This window comes from Coregonus clupeaformis, chromosome 1 (assembly GCF_020615455.1).
Source record: "Coregonus clupeaformis isolate EN_2021a chromosome 1, ASM2061545v1, whole genome shotgun sequence".
In the NCBI taxonomy this organism is placed as follows: Eukaryota; Metazoa; Chordata; class Actinopteri; order Salmoniformes; family Salmonidae; genus Coregonus; species Coregonus clupeaformis.
Window position 1 is genome coordinate 18980884 of NC_059192.1, and position 25061 is coordinate 19005944.

Consider the following 25061-nt stretch of genomic DNA (forward strand, 5'->3'; position numbering starts at 1 on the left):
ATTATTAACAAAAAAAGTTAAGATCAGCGTAAAAAAACAGAATAGCAGAATTGGTCAGGAGCCCGTAAGACGGCAGCTGTTCAACTCTGCAGCGCCATCCTGTCCCAGGCTGGAGGACGCAGTGTATATGAGAAATAACATTTGATTTGATTTGAAGGACCTTATTGTCTGAGACAGCTGTCACTACTGTCATTATGGGCATTTTAACATTGTACTGGATTATGTCATAGTCACCTGGCTCGTCGTGGACTGTTTGGGAAGTGATGAGAAAACAAGGGGAAGAGAGAAGGAGTGAGGGAGAGAGGGAGTGAGGGAGAGCGGGGATTAAGGAATGGCAGTGCTCATTGTGAGGTTGCTGGGAAGTGTTCCCTCCCTCAGCGGAGATTATGTGCTCCGGGAGTGACAGGGTGCTGCAGCTGTGATGTCCCCCTGGAAAGTCAGGCAGCCGCCGCACAGAACGCTGCAGTATCACGAAAGCCTCGTGCCTTAGCTGTCAGTCTGGATGCCAGGTGAGCAGGGAAACAGGGAGCAGATACAGGCTGGATTCGGCTGGAGAAAAAACAAGTAAACTGCAGTGCAATAGTAGGCTTTGCAACAATACTGAAACATCTGCAGCTTGCATTTGGGTTTTGTCTTTCACAGCGGAAAGATTGGGATTGTAATGTAGAAGGGTACGAAGTTTTCTGTATATAGTAATTGTATTACGGCCAATGTTATTACCCTAGGTTTGCAATCTTACCTATTAAATATTTTTACTGTTTTCTACAATATAGAAAAATAGTGGAGACATCAAAACTGTGAAATATCACATGGAATCATGTAGTAACCAAAAAAGAGTTAAACAAATCGAAATATATTTTATATTTGAGATTCTTTAAAGTAGCCACCCTTTGCCTTGATGACAGCTTTGCACACTCTTGGCATTATCTCAACCAGCTTCATGAGGTAGTCACCTGGAATGCATTTCAATTAAAAGTTAATTTGTGGAATTTATTTTCTTCTTAATGCATTTGAGCCAAATCAGTTGTGTTGTGACAAGGTAGGGGTGGTATACAGAAGATAGCCCTATTTGATAAAAGACCAAGTCCATATTATTGCAAGAACAGCTCAAATAAGCAAAGTGAAACGACAGTCCATCATTACTTTAAGACATAAACTTCAGTCAATCAGGAAAATTTGCAGTCGCAAAAACCATCAAGCGCTATGTTGAAACTGGCTCTCACGAGGACCGCCACACGAAAGGAAGACCCAGAGTTACCTCTGCTGCAGAGGATAAGTTATTTAGAGTTAACTGCACCTCAGATTGCAGCCCAAATAAATGATTCACAGAGTAACAGACACATCTCAACATCAACTGTTCAGAGGAAACCTTCATGGTCGAATTGCTGCAAAGAAACCACTACTAAAGGACACCAATAAGAAGAAGAAACTTGCTTGGGCCAAGAAACACGAGCAATGGACATTAGACTGGCGGAAATCTGTCCTTTGGTCTGAAGAGTCCAAATTTGACATTTTTGGATCCAACCGCCGTGTCTTTGTGCGACGCAGAGTAGGTGTACGTGTGATCTCCGCATGTGTGATTCATGTTATTTAGAATTCAAGGCACACTTAACCAGCATGTCTACAACAGCATTCTGCAGCGATACGCCATCCCATCTGGTTTGCGCTTAGTGGGACTATCATTTGTTTTTCAACAGGACAATAACCCAACACACCTCCAGGCTGTGTAAGGGCTATTTGACGAAGAAGGAGAGTGATGAAGTGCTGCATCAGATGACCTGGCCTCCACAATCACCCGACCTCAACCCAATTGAGATGGTTTGGGATGAGTTGGACTATAGAGTGAAGGAAAAGCAGCCAACAAGTGCTCACCAAATGTGGGAACTCCTTCAAGACTGTTGGAGAAGCATTCCAGGTGAAGCTGGTTTAGAGAATGCCAAGAGTGTGCAAAACTGTCATCAAGGCAAAGGGTGGCTACTAAAATATATTTTGATTTGTTTAACACTTTTCTGGTGACTACATGATTCCATATGTGTTATTTCATCGTTTTGATGTCTTCACTATTATTCTACAATGTAGAAAATAGCAAAAATAAAGACAAACCCTTGAATGAGTAGGTGTGTCCAAACTTTGGACTGGTACTATATATATATATATATATATACTCCTGAGTGGCGCAGTGTTCTAAGGCACTAGCTGTGCCACTAGAGATCCTGGTTCGAATCCAGGCTCTGTCGTAGCCGGCGCACAATTGGCCCAGCGTCGTCCAGGGTAGGGGAGGGAATGGCCGGCAGGGATGTAGCTCAGTTGGTAGAGCATGGCGTTTGCAACACCAGGGTTGTGGGTTTGATTCCCACGGGGGGCCAGTATGAAAAAAATGATGTATGCACTCACTAACTGTAAGTCGCTCTGGATAAGTGCGTCTGCCAAATGATGTATATATATATACAGTGTCTTGCAAAAGTTTTCATCCCCATTGGTGTTTTTCCTATTTTGTTGCATTACAACCTGTAATTTAAATTGATTTTTATTTGGTTTTCATGTAATGGACATACACAAAATAGGCCAAATTGGTGAAGTGAAATAAAATAATAACTTGTTTCCAAAAATTCTAAAAAGTAAATGACGGTAAAGTGGTGCGTGCATATGTATTCACCCCCTTTGCTATGAAGCCCCTAAATAAGATCTGGTGCAACCAATTACCTTCAGAAGTCACATAATTAGTTAAATAAAGTCCACCTGTGTGCAATCTAAGTGTCACATGATCTGTCACATGATCTCGGTATATATACACCTGTTCTTAAAGGCCCCACAGTCTGCAACACCACTAAGAAAGGGCCACCACCAAGCAAGCGGCAACATGAAGACCAAGGAGCTCTTCAAACAGGTCAGGGACACATTTGTGGAGAAGTACAGATCAGGGTTGGGTAATAAAAAAATATCTGAAACTTTGAACATCCCACGGAGCACCATTAAATCCATTATTAAAAAATGGAAAGAATATGGCACCACAACAAACCTGCCAAGAGAGGGCTGCCCACCAAAACTCACGGACCAGGCAAGGAGGGCGTTAATCAGAGAGGCAACAAAGAGACCAAAGATAACCCTGAAGGAGCTGCAAAGTTCCACAGCGGAGATTGGAGTATCTGTCCATAGGACCACTTTAAGCCATACACTCCACAGAGCTGTGCTTTACAGAAGAGTGGCCAGAAAAAAGCGATTGCTTAAAGAAGAAAATAAGCAAACACTTTTGGTGTTCGCCAAAATGCATGTGGAAGACTCCCCAAATATATGGAAGAAGGTACTCTGGTCAGATGAGACTAAAATTGAGCTTTTTGGCCGTCAAAGAAAACGCTATGTCTGGTGCAAACCCAACACCTCTCATCACCCCGAGAACACCATCCCCACAGTGAAGCATGGTGGTGGCAGCATCATGCTGTGGGGATGTTTTTCATCGGCAGGGACTGGGAAACTGGTCAGAATTCATGGAATGATGGATGGAGCTAAATACAGGGAAATTCTTGAGGGAAACCTGTTTCAGTCTTCCAGAGATTTGAGACTGGGACAGAGGTTCACCTTCCAGCAGGACAATGACCCTAAGCATACTGCTAAAGCAACACTCGAGTGGTTTAAGGGGAAACATTTAAATGTATTGGAATGGCCTAGTCAAAGCCCAGACCTCAATCCAATTGAGAATCTGTGGTATGACTTAAAGATTGCTGTACACCAGCGGAACCCATCCAACTTGAAGGAGCTACAGCAGTTTTGCCTTGAAGAATGGGCAAAAATCCCAGTGGCTAGATGTGCCAAGCTTATAGAGACATATCCCAAGAGACTTGCAGCTGTAATTGCTGCAAAAAGTGGCTCTACAAAGTATTGACTTTGGGGGGGTGAATAGTTATGCACGCTCAAGTTTTCTGTTTTTATTGTTTCACAAAAAAAAATATTAGGCATCTTCAAAGTGGTAGGCATGTTGTGTAAATCAAATTATACAAACCCCCCAAAAATCAATTTTAATTCCAGGTTGTAAGGCAACAAAAATGCCAAATAAGGTTTCGCATTTAGTCCATATTGTCCATGAGTTTCTTGTTGAAAGACCATATGGTTAAAGATAAAATAGCCTATTTAATGAAAAAAGCATTAATCAACAATGGCATTATTTTCAATTAACTCTGCAATTCTTCCAACTATATACTTTTTTCACAACTGCCACCAGTTTGTCGCCAAAACATTTACAACAAGGACATATTGACATAGTCAAAGAAATAAAAGTGTGTAAAAAAAGAAAATATATATTTAATGATGAAACCCTCATATTAAACACCAATGGTATTCACTAAGTTGATGGTTTTTATTTAGGATAATGTTTTACAGTTTTTTAATTCTTTCCAAATGATCTCATTATTTTATATACTTTACATGTGATAAGGCCACACAGAGGGTCCACAAGGGCCACTAGATATCTTGTGATCAATTACATAAAATCCTCGAAAGTTACCAAAATTCCAGTAGTTTACTGGTAAACTTTGAAAGTTTCCAGTAATATACCCATCCATTGCAACCCTACATCTACCTATGAATGTAGTCTATAATCAGTGCAAAAAATGCCTCATTTTCAACAGTCAGACAATGGATGAGCCATCATCTATTTCAAAGCCCCAGAAGATGCTTTTGTCTGAGCCATGTTCATCATCTTCTCACTCCAACCCTTTCATTATAGTCTAGCTATTCAGCAGCCCTGTCGGACCAAGATTGGATGATTGGTTACAATGGTGTAAAATGTACAGCCTTGTCATCGGCCTAGTAGCACTGTAATAGCCTGCTTATCTGTTGTATAAACCCTTTCTTTAAATGAAGTGTATTATCGTGTATTATTGCTCCACAGGCAGTGGAGCATAGACATTGATGACCACATTTATCCATAATATATATATTATTTTGCTTTCTTTCTTTTTGTTTGTATCCAAGTAGCTCTTTCCCAAGAAATATCCCCCCCTTAAGGAAACATACAAAAACATCCAGCCTAGTCATTTAAAAAACAGGCTGAATAACAGAGGAGAAAAATACATTGAGATTATACTGTGTGTGGAGTCTTGCCAAGGCCTAGAAAGATGCAGTTTTCACAATCTCAAACCTATTTTATCCTTGTGATGGTGGTTTAATTGAATATGTCCGTCCTTCATGTTTTCCACCATTATTCTCTCTTTCCCGTTCTTAACTTGGCATTGAGCATGGTAAGATTGAGATCCAAGATATTTGCAACAACAGCCTAAGCGCAAACCTATTTTAGGTGTAGGTGTAGGACACAGGAGGTTGGTAGCGCCATAATTGGAGAGGATGGGCTCCTGGTAATGGCTGGAGCGGAATTGGTGGACTGCTATCAAATACATGGTTTCCAGGTGTTTGATGCCATTCTATTTGCTCTGTCCAGATATTATTATGAGCTGTTCTCCCCTCAGCAGCCTCCACTGATGTAGGATTAGGGACGGAATAAAATGAACCAATAGAAAGATAAATGTGTAAAAATATATATATCTGTGTAAAGAAACAGACTTTTTACGTTGTTGTATGTGGCTTGTGTTACGAAACCGATTAACTAGCCTACTGATTTTGCTGAACTCGTTATGTATAGAGGTTTATGTATAGATGTCATAGGCCTAGTTACATGGTCTGTAACCTGAATGAATCTGTGCATTCACGTGAGAAATCAGCGTTTGAGGACCGTGTTGGATGTGCCCAGGAGACAGCAACTTACCGAGTTCAGGGCCAGCTCTGTCTTGACCTCTTGGTCGGCCAGTCCAAGCGGATTATTAGTTGTTCAGATGGTGACGAAAATAAACACACAAAATGGAAAACTGCAAACAGGCTAAAGACTCAAAACAAAACGTAAAGTCTCATGGCCACCAAACAAACCCAGCAGCCTCACGGCTTTTAAGCTGGGACACTAACTGATGATCACCCTAATTGGAAGCACCTGACGTGCTTTCAAACGCTTTTAAATTAGGCTCAACACCTGGACAAGGTTGCCGCTGCCCCCTGGGGGAATGGCGTGTGGAAGTGTATTCTGGATAGTGTGTTTTTCTACAGTATGTCCTAACACTAACCTTGCCCCCATATCATAACACTTGCGAAGGATGAGAGATCAGTAGTTGTTGATTTGACTTTGCTGCCATGACCTGTTTAGGCGGAGAGAAGCAAGGAACGTGTGTGTGTAGGTTATTTTGTGAAAGCAGTCACAGATCAATGTACAGTAACATCATCTTTACATGACCGACCCAATGCATATTTGAGTGTATTTGATCAATTAGTATTCGGTTCAAAAGGCTTGTTAATTAATTATTTTAAGTCTGCATCTTTGATGTGCAGCCAGATTGAAATATAGTTGTTTCAAGGATACTGGATGTGATTGCAAGTTCAGCATCACTCGAAAGGTAGGCCTATGCTGTGTGCCCAATTAATGATCTACTTAAGCAATTAGGCAAGAGGGGGTGTGGTATATGGCCAATATACCACAGCTAAGGGCTGTTCTTATGCACGATGCAACGCGGAGTTCCTGGACACAGCCCTTAGCCATGGTATAAGCTAAATCAACTTAGTGAAGTTGACAGAATTCCTCCATGATGGTGGACAGAGTCTCCCTCCTATTAAGACATAGGCATCCGAAGTATCAGATATAATTGCAGCAACACAAGCAAAATTACGCTTGTATTGTGGAATATGTGGACAGTTTGTCCTTTTCTGCATGTCGGTGTGTAGAGTGAGCATGCTTGTTTGTGTGAGCGAGAGAGATATAAAAAAAGAAAGAGCGGGAGATTTAGGGACAGTGGTTTATTGTCTGTTTAATCAGAGAAAAGGAACTTCTGTAAGCATCATATTTTTCTTGGTACTCTGTAACAAGGCCCCTAGAGAGAAATATATTGGGTAAATTTGTTGTTATTGTTTTTATTGTAAGTTTCACTGTAAGAAGTATGAACTAAGGTTTTCATATCAAGGTGCGTTGTGTGCAATAGATGAATGTGGAAAAAACTCCCATAAAGCATTCTTACATACACATGCATTCTAAAAACTGCATTAAAAACACATTTATGAGCATTAGACGCACACTCTCTCAATGAACATGTCCACGTCAAGGTCTGAATCAATCAAACCTGACAGGCCAATGTTTTATACTCCCTGTACACATGTCTTATTCTGAGAAATGGAAGTGTCTAGCCTACCTGGAAGTGTCTAGCCTACCTGGAAGTGTCTAGCCTAAATGGAAGTGTCTAGCCTACCTGGAAGTGTCTAGCCTAAATGGAAGTGTCTAGCCTACCTGGAAGTGTCTTGCCTAAATGGAAGTGTCTAGCCTACCTGGAAGTGTCTAGCCTACATGGAAGTGTCTAACCTACATGGAAGTGTCTAGCCTACCTGGAAGTGTCTAGCCTAAATGGAAGTGTCTAGCCTACCTGGAAGTGTCTAGCCTACCTGGAAGTGTCTAGCCTAAATGGAAGTGTCTAGCCTAAATGGAAGTGTCTAGCCTAAATGGAAGTGTCTAGCCTACATGGAAGTGTCTAGCCTAAATGGAAGTGTCTAGCCTACATGGAAGTGTCTAGCCTACCTGGAAGTGTCTAGCCTACCTGGAAGTGTCTAGCCTAAATGGAAGTGTCTAGCCTACCTGGAAGTGTCTAGCCTAAATGGAAGTGTCTAGCCTACCTGGAAGTGTCTTGCCTAAATGGAAGTGTCTAGCCTACCTGGAAGTGTCTAGCCTACCTGGAAGTGTCTAGCCTAAATGGAAGTGTCTAGCCTAAATGGAAGTGTCTAGCCTACATGGAAGTGTCTAGCCTAAATGGAAGTGTCTAGCCTACCTGGAAGTGTCTAACCTACATGGAAGTGTCTAGCCTACCTGGAAGTGTCTAGCCTAAATGGAAGTGTCTAGCCTACCTGGAAGTGTCTAGCCTAAATGGAAGTGTCTAGCCTAAATGGAAGTGTCTAGCCTAAATGGAAGTGTCTAGCCTACATGGAAGTGTCTAGCCTAAATGGAAGTGTCTAGCCTACCTGGAAGTGTCTAGCCTACCTGGAAGTGTCTAGCCTACCTGGAAGTGTCTAGCCTAAATGGAAGTGTCTAGCCTATCAGTGGAGTCTACCTGTTGCTTTCACAGTACTCATCCCTTTCTATGTCAAAATACATAAATGATATGCTGGCTGCTTAAATACTGTGAGCTTGATTAAATTGAACCATTCGACCTCGGCAAGTCAATGTTACGACTTGGTTTGATTTGGTTACATTATCATTTATCCTGCAAACACAATAAATTACTAATACGAATATTAACTCTCTATGTGCATTCTTAATATAGTCTTCACATTTGAATTGAAGGTCAGATTAATTATTTATGCCAGAAAGTTGAGAATATCGTGTTGAGTTACCCTTTAATTTCCCTCTCTTGGTGGAAGATAGCTAGATTCATGATGGTGCTCAAATGCCCTTGTTATCAAGAACAAGAACAGAACCACTACTACAGGGCTTTTTCCAAGTACCACAATCACCTTCCTCCTCAGTGCCCATGCACAGTGATTATGGAAAAGAGAAATATATATTAAGATTTGTTTAACACTTTTTTGGTTACTACATGATTCCATGTGTGTTATTTCATAGTTTTGATGTCTTCACTATTATTCTACAATGTAGAAAATAGTAAAAAATAAAGAAAAACCCTTGAATGAGTAGGTGTGTCCAAACTTTTGACTTGTACTGTATATATGTGTGTGTGTGTGTGTGTGTGTGTGTGTGTGTGTGTGTGTGTGTGTGTGTGTGTGTGTGTGTGTGTGTGTGTGTGTGTGTGTGTGTGGCATTGACTAGAATACCGTATATACATATGAAATGAGTAAAACAGTATGTAAACATTATTAAAGTGACCAGTGTTCCATTATTAAAGTGACCAGTGATTCCATGTCTATGTACATAGGGCAGCAGCCTCTAATGTGCAGGGTTGAGTAACCGGGTGGTAGTCGGCTAGTGACAGTGACTAAGTTCAGGGCAGGGTACTGGGCGGAGGCCGGCTAGTGATGGCTATTTAACAGTCTGATGGCCTTGAGATAGAAGCTGTTTTTCAGTCTCTCGGTCTCAATGGTGCATCTGTAAAGGTTTGTGAGGGTCTTAGGGGCCAAGCCAAATTTCTTCAGCCTCCTGAGGTTGAAGAGGTGCTGTTGCGCCTTCTTCACCACACTGTCTGTGTGGATGGACCATTTCAGATTGTCAGTGATGTGTACTGTACGACGAGGAACTTGAAGCTTTTCACCTTCTCCACTGTAGCACCATCGATGTGGATGTGGGCATGCTCCCTCTGCTGTATCCTGAAGTCTACGATCAGCTCCTTCATTTTGTTGATGTTGAGGGAGAGGTTATTTTCCTGGCACCACTCCGCCAGGGCCCTCACCTCCTCCCTGTAGGCTGTCTGGTCATTGTTGGTAATCAGACCTACTACAGTTGTGTTGTCTGCAAACTTGATGTTTGAGTTGGAGGTGTGCGTGGCCACGCAGTCATGGGTGAACAGGGCGTACAGGAGGGGCTGAGCACGCACCCTTGTGGGGCCCTTGTGTTGAGGATCAGCATATTGGAGGTGTTGTTTCCTACCTTCACCACCTGGGGGCGGCCCGTCAGGAAGTCCAGGACCCAGTTACACAGGGCGGGGTTCAGACCCAGGGCCCCGAGCTTAATGATGAGCTTGGAGGGAACTATGGTGTTGAAGGCTGAGCTGTAGTCAATGAACAGCATTCCTACATAGGTATTCCTGTTGTCCAGATGGGATATGGAAGTGTGCAGTGCGATGGCGATTGCATCGTCTATGGATGTATGCAAATTGAAGTGGGTATAGGATGTCGGGTAAGGTGGAGGTGATATGATCCTTAACTAGCCTCTCAAAGCACTTCATGATGACAGATGTGAGTGCTATGGGGCGATAGTCATTGAGTTCAGTTAAACTTTGCTTTCTTGGGTACTGGAACAATGGTGGACATCTTGAAGCAAGTGGGGACAGCAGACTGGGATAGGGAGAGATTGAATATGTCCGTAAACACTCCAGCCAACTGGTTTGCGCATGCACTGAGGACGCGGCTAGGGATGTCTTACTCACGTCGGCCACATAGAACAAGATCCCACAGTCCTCAGGAGCAGCCCTCATCGGTGGCACTGTGTTATTCTCAAAGCAGGCGATCAATGTGTTTAGCTTGTCGGTGTCCACGACGTGGCTGGTTTTCCCTTTGTAATCCATGATTGTCTGGAGTACCTGCCACATACATCTCATGTCTGAGCCGTTGATTTGTTACTCCACTTTGTCTCTGTACTGATGTATGCACTCACTAACTGTAAGTTGCTCTGGATAAGAGCGTCTGCTAAATGACTAAAATGGAAATGTAATGTTTTGCCTGTTTGATTTCCTTACGGAGGGCATAACTGCACTGTTTGTATTCAACCATATTCCACTAGTTGTGTTCAACATGTCAAGTGGTTTTGTTGTGTTTTTGACTTTTTTCAAGTGCCACTTGACCTGATCCACTGATTAATAAAAATAGAGTGTTCTAGTATGTAGCTATTTATTAAGCCCTCTCCTACTCTCTGTGTTGCATTATGGTTATGTAGAGCGAGACCCTGCAGCTATTGTCTCCCCATGTTCTTAGGATGGAAAGTCATTAACTTGCTCATGTGGCAGATGGACATGGCGGTCCATTAAGGGACTAATATCATCTCTGTGTGTGCATGTGTGTATGTGTGGAATTTCAATGAAGGTATCTGAACAAACATTGGAACAATCAAGTCATCATATTCTCAGACATTGGATCTATCACCATTAAACATATGTTAACTTGGCCTCCCAAGTGGCACAGCGGTCTAAGGCTCTAAATTGCAGTGTTTGAGGCGTCACTACAGACCCGGGTTCGATCCCAGGCTGTGTCACAACCGACCGGGAGTCCCGTAGGGCTGTGCACAATTGGCCCAGTGTCGACTGGGTTAAGGGAGGGTTTGGCCGGGGTGGCTTTACTTGGCTCATCGTGAGTCCTTGTGGTGGGCCGGGCGCCTGCAGGCTGACTTCAGTCGTCAGTTGAACGGTGTTTCCTCCGACACATTGGTGCAGGTGGGTGTTAAGAAGCGTGTTATGGCAGGTCATGTTTCGGAGGACACATGACTTGACCTTCGCCTCTCCTGAGCCTGTTGGGTAGTTGCAGCGATGAGACAAGAATGAAATTGGGGAGATAAAGGTGGTGAAATACACTTCAAAGTTTAATAGGAAATATGCTAGAAGACATGTACAGCACCTTAATGAACATGTGGCTTAAAGGTCCAATTCAGCCATTTTTATCTAAATATCAACTCATTTCTGGGTAACAATTAAAGTACCTTGCTGTGATTTTCAATTAAAATGGTCAAAAAGTAAAATAAATACAAATAAATGGCTTCTTAGCAAGGAGCAATTTCTCAAGCAAGAATTTTGCTAGGACTGTCTGGGAGTGGTCTGATTGGGGAGTGCAAAACTGAAAACTAGCTGTTATTGGCAGAGAGGTTTGGAACTCTTTTTCTCATTGGTCTATTAACTAATTTACCGCATGGTGATGTCACCAGGCAGGCCAAAACCCATCCCACCAAAACAGGCTGAAATTTCAGGCAGCCTTTTTAAACAGCTGTTACACTAAAAGGGCATTATCATAATTTTCACAATTTGACAGTATTATTCCAACCTCATAGTGTGGAAATATATATAAAACACAGGAAAATCAGGTTGTTGACTGCACTGGACCTTTAGAGAGGAGTTGTTCATACTTTGTTTCACAGATCAGAGCCAAAGAGATCTCTCTCTACATACACTGAGTATACCAAACATTAGGAACACCTTCCTAATATTGAGTTGCAAACCCCCTTTTGCCCTCAGAAGAGCCTCAATTAATTGGGGCATTGACTATACAAGGTGTCAAAAACGTTCCACAGGGATGCTGGCCCATGTTGACTCCAATGCTTCCCACGGTTGTGTCAAGTTGGCTGGATGTCCTTTGGGTGGTGGACCATTCTTGATACACACGAGAAACTGTTGAGCGTGAAAAACCCAGCAGCATTGCAGTTCTTGACACAAACCGGTGCACCTGGCACCTACTACCATACCCTGTTAAAAGGCATTTCAATCTTTTGTCTTGCCCATTCACCTTCTGAATGACTCACATACACAATCCATGTGTTAGTTATATCAAGGCTTAAAAATCCTCCTTTAACCTTTCTCCTCCCCTTCGTCTACAATGACTGAAGTGGATTCACCTGGTCAGTCTATGTCATGGAAATAGAAGGTGATCTTAATGTTTTGTATACTCAGTATATAGCTCTCTCTATATCTCTCTCTCTATATATAGATCTCTCTCTATATACAGTGAGCTCCAAAAATATTGGGACAGTGACATTTTGTGTTAGTGTTGAAATTATACAATGACTATGAGGTTAAAGTGCAGACTGTCAGCTTTAATTTGATGGTATATCCATCCATTTCGGGTTAACCGTTTAGAAATTACAGCACTATTTGTAAATAGTCCCCCCATTTTAGGGGACCAAAAGTATTGGGACAAATTCACTTATATGTGTATTAAAGTAGTCAAAAGTTTAGTATTCATAGCATGCAATGACTACATCAAGGTTGTGACTATACAAACTTGTTGGATGCATTTGATGTTTGTTTTGGTTATGTTTCAGATCATTTTGTGCCCAATAGAAAGGAATGGTAAATAATGTATTGTGTCATTTTGGAGTCACTTTTATTATAAATAAGAATATAATATGTTTCTAAACACATTTACATAAGTATTCAGACCCTTTACTCAGTACTTTGTTGAAGCACCTTTGGCAGCGATTACAGCCTCGAGTATTCTTAAGTATGACGCTACAAGTTTGTCACAACTGTATTTGGGGAGTTTCTCCCATTCTTCTCTGCAGATCCTCTCAAGCTCTGTCAGGTTGGATGGGGAGCGTTGCTGCACAGCTATTTTCAGGTCTCTCCAGAGATGTTTGATCGGGTTCAAGTCCGGGCTCTGGCTGGGCCACTCAAGGACATTCAGAGACTTGTCCCGAAGCCATTCCTGCGTTGTGTTGGCTGTGTGCTTAGGGTCGTTGTCCTGTTGGAAGGTGAACCTTCGCCCCAGTCTGAGGTCCTGAGCACTCTGGAACAGGTTTTCATCAAGGATCTCTCTGTACTTTCCTCTGTTCATCTTTCCCTCGCTCCTGACTAGTCTCCCAGTCCCTGCTGCGGAAAAACATCCCCACAGCATGATGCCGCCACCACCATGCTTCACCGTAGGGATGGTGCCAGGTTTCCTCCAGATGTGACGCTTGGCATTTAGGCCAAAGAGTTCAATCTTGGTTTCATCAGACCAGAGAATCTTGTTTCTCATGGTCTGAGAGTCTTTAGGTGCCTTTTGGCAAACTCCAAGCAGGCTGTCATGTGCCTTTTACTGAGGAGTGGCTTCCATCTGGCCACTCTACCATAAAGGCCTGATTGGTGGAGTGCTGCAGAGATGGTTGTCCTTCTGGAAGGTTCTCCCATCTCCACAGAGGAACTCTAGAGCTCTGTCACAGTGACCATCGGGTTCTTGGTCACCTCCCTGACCAAGGCCCTTCTCCCCCGATTGCTCAGTTTGGCCGGGTGGCCAGCTCTAGGAAGAGTCTTGGTGGTTCCAAACTTCTTCCATTTAAGAAGAATGGAGGCCACTGTGTTCTTGGGAAACTTCAATGCTGCAGAATTTTTGGTACCCTTCACCAGATCTGTGCCTCGACACAATCCTGTCTCAGAGCTCTACGGAAAATGTATTCGACCTCATGCCTTGGTTTTTGTTCTGACACGCACTGTGTCAACTGTGGGACCTTATATAGACAGGTGTGGCCTTTCCAAATCATGTCCAATCAATGTAATTTACCGCAGGTGGACTCCAATCAAGTTGTAGAAACATCTTGTCACGTTCGTTCATCGACGGGTCAGACCAAGGCGCAGCGTGATATGCATACATGTTTATTAGACTTATAAACACAATGACAAAACAAGAAACGAAGGTACACAAACAGTCCAAGGTACACAAACAACATACCTAGCACGGAACAAGATCCCACAACCCACTAGTGCCAAAAGGCTGCCTAAGTATGGTCCCCAATCAGAGACAACGAGCGACAGCTGCCTCTGATTGGGAACCACACCAGCCAACATAGATCTAGACATACTAGAACTAAACATAGAAAATACAACATAGAAAAACACAACAAGGAATATACACACCCTGACTCAACATATAAGCGTCCTCTGAGTCAGGGCGTGACAGTATCCCCCCCCCCCCCAAAGGTGCGGACTCGACCGCACAACATAAACATAGCCGGGTAGGGGCCGGGTGGGCATTCCGCCTCGGAGGCGGATCCGGCTCAGGGCGTGATGACCTCTCACTCTTCGCCTCCCTGTTGCGCCCCTGGTCTGGTCTAGACCTCGGCACGTTGCTTCCCCTCTCCTTCCTCCCACTATACTCCAAGCCCTGTCTGGACCCTGGTGTGGGAGACCCCAAACCTGGAGAGGGGCTGACGTCTGGGTCTGGACTGGAGCCGCTGACCGGAGCTGGACCAAGCACCGGTGGAGCGGACTGCTCAGGCTCCGGTTTAGAGCCCGGTGGAGCGGACTGCTCTGGCTCCGGACTGGAGCAGCTGACCGGAGCTGGGTCAGGCACCGGTGGAGCAGACTGCTCTGGCTCCGGAGTGGAGCCGCTGACCGGAGCTGGACTGAACCCCAGTGAAGCGGATTGCTCTGGCTCCGGAGTGGAGCAGCTGACCGGAGCTGAACTGGGCACCGGTGGAGCGGACTGCTCTGGCTCCAGACTAGACACACGCACCACTGGCTTGGTGCGAGGAGCAGGAACAGGCCGGACCGGGCAGGCGACGCGCACCACTGGCTTGGTGCGAGGGGCAGGAACAGGCCGGGCCAGGCTGGCGACGCACACCACTGGCTTGGTGCGAGGGACAGGAACAGGCCGGACCGGGCAGGCGACGCGCACCACTGGCTTGGTGCGAGGGGCAGGAACAGGCCGGGCCGGGCTGGCGACGCACACCACTGGCTTGGTGCGAGGGACAGGAACAGGCCGGACCGGGCTGGCGACGCACACCACTGGCTTGGTGCGAGGGACAGGAACAGGCTGGACCGGACTGGCGACACGCACCACTTACTTTGTGCGAGGAGCGGGACTGGGTTCCTTTATTAACCCCCGCTCCTTCTGCTGCCTAACCAGCTCCTCACGCCGTGCCTCTACACCTTCCTTCTGCTCCCTCTGAACCAATGGCCCCCGTAATCTGGTGGCCTCCTCTCCTAACCAGCAGATCCGCCCTGTCGCGGCCTCCTGCTGCCTCGTCGTCCACACCGTTTGCCCCCCCAAAAAAATGTTTGGGGGGATTGCCTCTCCACCCTGATCAGGGCCTCCCTCTTTCTTGCCAGATCCTCTCTCATCTCCTGCCAAGTCCATCCTCTCTGCTCTTCCTCGGCACACTGCTTGGTCCAGGTCTGGTGGGATCTTCTGTCACGTTCGTTCATCGACGGGTCAGACCAAGGCACAGCGTGATATGCATACATGTTTATTAGACTTATAAACGCAACGACAAAACAAGAAACGAAACGTGAAGTCCAAGGTACACAAACAACATACCTAACACAGAACAAGATCCCACAACCCACTAGTGCCAATAGGCTGCCTAAGTATGGTCCCCAATCAGAGACAACGAGCGACAGCTGCCTCTGATTGGGAACCACACCGGCCAACATAGATCTAGACATACTAGAACTAAACATAGAAAATACAACATAGAAAAACACAACAAGGAATATACACACCCTGACTCAACAAATAAGCGTCCTCTGAGTCAGGGCGTGACACATCTCAAGGATGATCAATGGAAACAGGATGCACCTGAGCTCAATTTCGAGTCTCATAGCAAACGGTCTGAATACTTATGTAAATAAGGTATTTCTGTTTTTTATTTTTTGTAAAAACCTGTTTTCGCTTTGTCATTATGGGGTATTGTGTGTAGATTGCTGAAGGATTTGTTTTATTTCATCCTTTTTAGACTAAGGCTGCAAAGTAACAAAATGTGGAAAAAGTAAATGGGTCTGAATACTTTCCGAATGTACTGTATGTATCATACCCCACAAAAAAATGCTAACCTCCACTGTTATTGTAATGGTGAGAAGTTAGCATATCTTGGTGGCATGATATTTGTGCGTCTGTAACTTCCTCAGAGGTCATCATTATTCAGGATTCATTTAGGATTATCCGTAATCATGGTAGCATCCACATTAATGTAGAAGTGTTTAGAAACATATTTTATTATTATTTACAATAAAAGTGACTCCAAAATGACACAATACATTATTTACCATTAATTTCTATTGGGCACAAAATAATCTGAAACACAACCAAAACAAACAGCAAATGCATCCAACAAGTTTGTAGAGTCATATGCTTGATTTAATCATTGCTTGCTAGGAATATGGGACCAAATACTAAACTTCTGACTACATTAATACACATGTACACTACCGTTCAAAAGTTTGGGGTCACTTAGACATTTCCTTGATTTCAAAAGAAAAGCAATTTTTTTGTTCATTAAAATAACATCAAATTGATCAGAAATACAGTGTAGACATGGTTAATGTTGTAAATGTCTATTGTAGCTGGAAACGGCTGATTTTTTATGGAATATCTACATAGGTGTACAACACTGTGTACTACTCCCTTCACAGAACAGCGCAAACTGGCTCCGGGATGCTGACCTTCTAGGCAGAGTTGCATAGAAAAAGCCATATCTCAGACTGCCCATCTTCATCTTTTCTTTTTATTGGCCAGTCTGAGATATGGCTTTTTCTTTGCATCTCTGCCTAGAAGGTCAGCATCCCGGTGTCGCCTCTTCACTGTTGACGTTGAGACTAGTGTTTTGCGGGTACTATTTAATGAAGCTGCCAGTTGAGGACCTGTGAGGCGTCTGTTTCTCAAACTAGACACTCTAATGTATTTGTCCTCTTGCTCAGTTGTGCACTGGGGCCTCCCACTCCTTTTTCTATTCTGGTTAGAGACAGTTTGCACTGTTCTGTGAAGGGAGTAGTACACAGCGTTGTATGAGATCTTCAGTTTCTTGGCAATTTCTTGCATGGAATAGTCTTCATTTCTCAGAACAAGAATAGACTGACGAGTTTCAGAAGAAAGTTATTTGTTTCTGGCCATTTTGAGCCTGTAATTGAACCCACAATTGCTGATGCTCCAGATACTCAACTAGTCTCAAGAAGGCCAGTTGTATTGCTTCTTTAATCAGCACAACAGTTTTCAGCTGTGCTAACATAATTGCAAAACGGTTTTCTAATGATCAATTAGCCTTTTAAAATGATAAACTTGGATTAGCCAACACAACTTGCCATTGGAACATAGGACTGATGGTTGCTGATAATGGGCCTCTGTAGATATTCCATTAAAAATCAGCCGTTTCCAGCTACAATAGCCATTTACAACATTAACAATGTCTACACTGTATTTCTGATCAATTTGATGTTATTTTAATGGACAAAAAAATTGCTTTTCTTTCGAAAACAAGGACATTTCTAAGTGACCCCAACCTTTTGAACGGTAGTGTAAGTGAATTTGTCCCAATACTTTTGGTCACCTAAAATAGTGGGACTATGTACAAAAAGTGCTGTAATTTCTAAACGGTTCACTCCACATGGATGAAAATACCCTCAAATTAAAGCTGACAGTCTGCACTTTATCCTCATAGTCATTGTACAGAGCCCAAACAACAAAAAATGTGTCATGTGTCCCAATTCTCTTTGAGCTCACTCTAGATCTCTCTATATATGGATCTCTCTATATATAGATATCTCTATATATAGATTTCTCTCTATATAGATATCTCTATATATGGATCTCTCTCTATATAAATGTCACTATATATTGATCTCTCTCTATATGTGCCTCTGTCACAGATACATCTAGTAATCATTTGCAGAACAGGAAACCAAACTTAGCATGCAGTTCTTGCTGGTTTCCCAGACTATAAAAAGTACTAAAAAGCATTGTCAATATTAATTCTCCATAGAGACAGCTTTTTAATCCAGGACTAGGCATAATCTGTGTGTGGGAAACCAGCTCTCTGTATCAACCCCTTAAAAAGTTATATTCAGTCCCTTTACTGTATATTTTACTTTGATTTCCTTGGACGTTATTCCAATAAAGTGCACAAAGAAAGAGCTATGAACATCATTAACACTCAAATTGCATCTTAAATGCAGCCGTGGAAACTGTAACCATAGTTACACGACATGGAATATTACAAGGTCCCGCTGATGGTTTCTCAGGGTCCTCAGCAGCGTTTGGCAAATACGCAGCGAGCAAAGTCCATTTGGAATCAGTTTGTCTGAATTCAGGTATTTCTCTATGCCTCAATGTTAGTCTGGTCAATTACAATATCAGTGGGTTTTGTTTATAATCTTTTTAAAACTGCCTCTGAGCAAAAAACTGTAAACCACAGAGTGAGAAAATGGCATGGGACAAGAGGATAAGTGATGCTATTGTTTTGGTTTTCTCAGTGCCACTCTCTCCAGATCTGCATGCAATGCCATGATTATTCAATACCCTTCTGAAGACTTGTGTTAGCTCCCGAGCCAGTGCCTAGGCTTCTGCTCAGTGGGCTAACGCAGTTGTGTGGTGTGCAGGAGACCAGGATTCAATCCCCAATCAGTCATATGTTAAACAGAAGCATTCATTAGCATTAAATAAACTGAGTAAAAAAAAAAAAACATTCTCAATATTGTAGACCCGAATGACCTAAAATAATGCATGAATTTATCTTGATGCAAAACACAACTTCATCTTCCCTTTTCGGTGGTTTCCATTCTAAGTGAGTTGTCTGGTTTGCATATGCATAATTAATTAGGAAATACATGGAAAGATGTGCCTTGGTGAATATTGCTTTCTTCAACATTAAATTGAAGCATGGTAAGGCATGCTATGGCACGTATTAATTTCCCACATCCTATGTGCTTATGTTTGCGGACACAGGGAGGCATGAACAGCAATATGGACTGCTCAGTCATATAATGCCAAAGCAAGCTGGTTTTCCCAGGAGGCTGCTGATGGGAGGTCAGTTAATAACAATGGCTGGAATGGAGTGAGTGGAATGGCATCAAACACATGGAAACCATGTTTTTGATGTATTTGATAGCATTCCACTCATTTCGCTCCAGCCATTACCACGAGCTCGTCCTCCCCAGTTAATGTGCCAGCAACCTCCTGTGCTGGTTTTGCAGTAAACGGAACTAGCTGCGTAAATTGAAATTAACGGCATTATTCACTTAGTCATATTAGTCCATAACACATCGTTACAGAACATGTTGTACAGTTACCTCAAGGTTCTTTTGGTTGCTTATTCTGTAGGTAGCAGCTACTCTTCCAGCAACATACCACATACATTCATGTGAGGTTGGTGATAAGGTCCCTTTGTGGCTGAGTCGGTAGAGTACGGCGGTTGCATGTATAGATGTATTTTGCGTGAAAAAAAAAGACAAATAGGATATTAAATAAAAAAGGATTTTGGAATTTGTTCAACATGTTTAATTATTTTATTACTGAATTCATTACACATTGTGCATAATGTCCTCGTTTTCCAGATGGCAGCAAAGCTAAGTGCACCATTATTGATTTAAATACCGGTAGTCTATCTACGTAGTGTTCATTTGTATAGAGAAATGTACTAGTTTGAACTGAATAGAGTAGCCTTGCCTCTCTGTCTTATTGACCCAGTCAGACCCTTAGAATTATAGGTTCTCTATGGAATTATAGGTTCTTTATGGAATTATAGGTCATTGATGGTCAGACCCTTCTCACTGTAGGGCCCCGTGTAGCTCAGTTGGTAGAGCATGGCGCTTGCAACGCCAGGGTTGTGGGTTCGATTCCCACGGGGGGCCAGTATGAAAATGTATGCACTCACTAACTGTAAGTCGCTCTGGATAAGAGCGTCTGCTAAATGACTAAAAATGTTTTTTTTTTTTTTATGTAGTGTTAACAGCAGTTTCCCCCCAGTGCCTCCACCTCGTTAGATGCTGTCAGATATACCAGACCCATCCACTCTGCCAACCTCCCTAAAGGCCTCCTATAGCACACTCAACATATGCCATTTAGAAGACACTTTTATCCAAAGCGACTTACAGCCACTCGTGCATACATTTTACATGTGGGTGATCTTGGGTATTGAACCCACTAACCTAGCATTACAAGCACCACACTCTACCGACTGAGCTACAAAGGACCACAACTGATACTGCCCAAGTGGTGACTAGCAATGCAAGCATCCACTTTGCCAACTGCCACTATCAAGAACCCCATGCTGGAAATCTCAGGATTGCATTCCAAATGGCACCCTACTTCCTATATAGTGCACTACTTTTGACCAGAGTCCTGTAGGGACAGAGCACTATATAGAGAATATGGTGCCATTGGGATGCAGCAGGGAGGGTTTGACTTAAATCCCTCTTCTTCTTCATTTTGAGGTGTTGTACTTTTTGCTTATTGGGTTTTCTAGATACAGTATACATTTTGCTCAGCATTTGAATGATATTACCATTTTTACAGTGATTTCCACACAAATGAATTGCGAAGTACACATATTTCGGTCAGCCACATTTACGGTATGTTCAGTTCACTCACCACAATCCTCAACAACACAGTAGTATCCTTTCTCTTCTCGCAGTAGGCTGGTAAATATAGTGTGTAGTGTTATGTCACTGTTATAACTCAGTAGCTCGGTCAGGGAGCAAACTGACCAAGCAGGCTTAGAGTCATCAGCAGCCTCCGAGATTACTCCTCACGTCCCCGCAAACCACCTCAAACCACATCACATAACGGACAGAGGGGACGGGCCACACATAAATATCATCTGTTTTTGGGGACATGTGCGATGATCTTGCATGCATGATTTACAGCTAGACTATAGGCTATAGCAGGGTTCCCCAACTGGCGGCCCGCAGGCCAATTTTTGTCTGCGGGTAGTTTTATTTGGCCCCCCAAATTTCTGAGCAAAACAAAATATATTATATATATATATATATATATATTTAAAAAAAAGTGTGACATTTTCATTGTTGGATGCAAAAGACTGTAAAAACATCAGGAAATCAGCTCCAAGTGGTTTTTATGTAAGTAATCTGTTCCCAAGTATTCCCACGCATAATAGAGAGACATTATATCTGTTTGGCCTTTTTGCAGTCTACAAATTATTTGTAATTATATGTTCCGGCCCCTCGACCATCCGCTCCAGAAGAAATCGGCCCCATGGCTGAGTCTAGTTGATGATCCCTGGGCTATAGGGTGGAGAAAGGTCGTGGTGACACTAAATAGATGGTTGGGACTGGTTGGGCTGTTCAGGAGATATCTAGAGGCGGTGACATGCTCTCAACTATTCCTGGTACACCTCTCATGAACGTCATGCTTGCCACCTTTCACTTTCCTCTGAAATGTCATACGGTGAATAAAACTTACTGATTCACTGTAATAGGTCTATATGGAGGTCTGTCATGTGAGTTAGTAATTGGATCCATAGAGAATGATACTGATCTGATACTTTTTAGACAGGTACCTGAGCAGGTAATCATATGCCTAAAGGTCGAATGATGATGGAGATTTGATCAGCACGGGCTTGGATATCTCCATGAGGTCTGGAACCTCTGAGCTCTGTCTGGTTCAATGATGTAGTTTAATATATAGGATATTAATTGAAGTTACCTAATTTGACTGTACAACCAATGATTGATGAATAATTGCATACAAACCCATGTTAACTAATTGACTACACTCTTAGAAAAAAAGGTGCTATCTAGAACCTGAAAGGGTTCTTTGGCTGTCCCCATAGGAGAACCCTTTGAAGAAACCTTTTTGGTTCCAGGTAGAACCCTTTTGGTTCCTGGTAGAAGAGCCCTTTTGGGTTCCATGTAGAACCCGTTCTTTCCACAGAGAGTTCTACATGGAACCAAAAAGGGTTCTGCATGGAACCAAAAAGGGTTATCCTATTGGGACAGCTGAAGAGCCCTTTTCTGAACCTTTGTTTCTAAGAGTGTGCGAGCCATGTCTCACGTCTGTATGTTGGAGTCAAAATGATTACAAACTAGCCACATTAGAGCAGCCAGTGGAATTATCCATGCAGTGTAGCCTACATTGTGACATTCTATGAGAGGATACATCTGTGAATATTTATGGTAAACATGAACCCACAAAAATGTTTACATATGTAACAGCCGTCTTATGGTAAGGCAGGCAAATGAGGAGCCGTTTGAGAACATCTGTCAGGCCTAATTAGCCTGAGGACAGGAGGATCACATGGGGCGATCCATAGCTTCTGTATTGGGCCCCTCAACTGGCAGATGCTCCACATGTATCCCAACGTAAATGTGCTAGGCTGTTCTATATGGACACCGTACAACCAGAATGTTTTATACGTGAGTACATGAGCACAGCATGGAATGATGAGGTTTAGACCATGTGCAGGCCTTTCTTTCTGGATTATACCATGTGCAGGCTTTTCTTTCTGGGTTATACCATGTGCAGGCCTTTCTTTCTGAGTTATACCATGTGCAGGCCTTTCTTTCTGGGTTATACCATGGGCAGGCCTTTCTTTCTGGGTTATACCATGGGCAGGCCTTTCTTTCTGGGTTATACCATGTGCAGGCCTTTCTTTCTGGGTTATACCATGGGCAGGCCTTTCTTTCTGGGTTATACCATGTGCAGGCCTTTCTTTCTGGGTTATACCATGTGCTGGCCTTTCTTTCTGGGTTATACCATGTGCAGGCCTTTCTTTCTGGGTTATACCATGGGCAGGCCTTTAATTCTGGGTTATACCATGTGCAGGCCTTTCTTTCTGGGTTATACCATGTGCAGGCCTTTCTTTCTGGGTTATACCATGTGCAGGCCTTTCTTTCTGGGTTATACCATGTGCAGGCCTTTCTTTCTGGGTTATACCATGTGCAGGCCTTTCTTTCTGGGTTATACCATGGGCAGGACTTTCTTTCTGGGTTATACCATGGGCAGGATTTTCTTTCTGGGTTATACCATGTGCAGGCCTTTCTTTCTGGGTTATACCATGTGCAGGCCTTTCTTTCTGGGTTATACCATGGGCAGGCCTATCTTTCTGGGTTATACCATGTGCAGGACTTTCTTTCTGGGTTATACCATGGGCAGGCCTTTCTTTCTGGGTTATACCATGGGCAGGCCTTTATTTCTGGGTTATACCATGTGCAGGCCTTTCTTTCTGGGTTAAACCATGGGCAGGCCTTTCTTTCTGGGTTATACCATGTGCAGGACTTTCTTTCTGGGTTATACTATGGGCAGGCCTTTCTTTCTGGGTTATACCATGGGCAGGCCTTTCTTTCTGGGTTATACCATGTGCAGGCCTTTCTTTCTGGGTTATACCATGTGCAGGCCTTTCTTTCTGGGTTATACCATGTGCAGGCCTTTCTTTCTGGGTTATACCATGGGCAGGCCTTTCTGGGTTATACCATGTGCAGGCCTTTCTTTCTGGGTTATACCATGGGCAGGCCTTTCTTTCTGGGTTATACCATGTGCAGGCCTTTCTTTCTGGGTTATACCATGTGCAGGCCTTTCTTTCTGGGTTATACCATGTGCAGGCCTTTCTTTCTGGGTTATACCATGTGCAGGCCTTTCTTTCTGCAAATGGCAGTGTAAATGTTTGTTTTTATTGTACTACAAGATAGTTTCTGTTGTGATTATGATATATGGCATAGGCCCAAGCAAGCACTGTCATGAAAAATGTAGGCTTACACTGAGCAATTATAATTTTTCAAAACGCTAGGATGTTAGGTGCTCAACAATTTGGCACTACATATGCTGCACCACTAAGGCGTACAAAAGGCTTGTGGTTTGGACGTTATAGTGCGCTTTTCAGTTGGAACTGGCTGCCAACACAATGGACTGTTGGAAAGGCAGTATCACCATGAGAACAACAAAATAGAAAAATGGAAGGAATTGGACAAACACTATTTTCACCGTGGAGGTGTTTTGTGTGAACATGCTTTAAAATTTTTCTTTACAAATTTGAACAAAAATAGTCTCCATGACAAATGATTGGACAGTCATTTTGAGCTCCCGTCCAGTGTATTTTGGAGGGTCTGTAGCTGTGAGGCTTGCATGGACCCAATGCTGTTTGTCCACCATGGTTTTCCCAGCCACATGCGTGATATGTTTGATCCTTGTATAATTGGATAATGACAAGACTGTTGAGGATTTTACATGGGTTCTGTTGGATAGAAACAGCAACAATACATCCATGTTTTCTTCCCTCCACAGTCTTAGCTGTCACTATGGTAACCTCTTTATTTCTCTTTCTCTCTCTCTCTCTATCTCTCTCTCTCTTTCTTTGCAGGCTGTTGAAACCAACCTGGCTTCCAAGGACAGTCACTGGGTATTTGTCAATGAGGTAAGCGAAGATTAGAGTATTTATGTTGATGCTGCTGTTAAATCTCTCTCTCTCTCTCTCTCTCTCTCTCTCTCTCTCTCTCTCTCTCTCTCTCTCTCTCTCTCTCTCTCTCTCTCTCTCTCTCTCTCTCTCTCTCTCTCCTAACTCATATATTTGCCTTTCCTCTACACTGAGTATACAAAACATTAGGAACACCTGCTCTTTCCATGACATAGACTGACCAGGTGAATCCAGGTGAAAGCTATGATCTCTTATTGATGTCACTTGTTAAATCCACTTCAATCAGTGTAGATGAAGGGGAGGAGAAAGGTTAAAGAAGGATTTTTAAGCCTTGCGACAATCAGAGGGTGAATGGGCAAGACAAAAGATTTAAGTGCCTTTGAACTGGATATGGTAGTAGGAGTCAGGCAAACCGGTTTGAGTGTGTCAAGAACTCCAACGCTGCTGGGTTTTTCCCACTCAATAGAATGGTCCACCACCCAAAGGACATCCAGCCAACTTGACACAACTGTGGGAAGCATTGTTGTCAACATGGGCCAGCATCCCTGTGGAACGCTTTCGA

General features: G+C 43.3%; 1 protein-coding gene across 2 annotated transcripts in view; it reads left to right on the forward strand.

The window, feature by feature from the left end:
* Positions 1–25061, forward strand: part of grid1b (glutamate receptor, ionotropic, delta 1b) — a 401577-nt gene that overhangs the window by 290936 nt on the left and 85580 nt on the right. For both annotated transcript variants that reach the window (XM_045209114.1, XM_041843476.2), the window contains exon 5: positions 24446–24499. In XM_045209114.1, coding sequence (XP_045065049.1) covers positions 24446–24499 — 54 coding nt within the window. The remainder of the gene's footprint in view (positions 1–24445; positions 24500–25061) is intronic.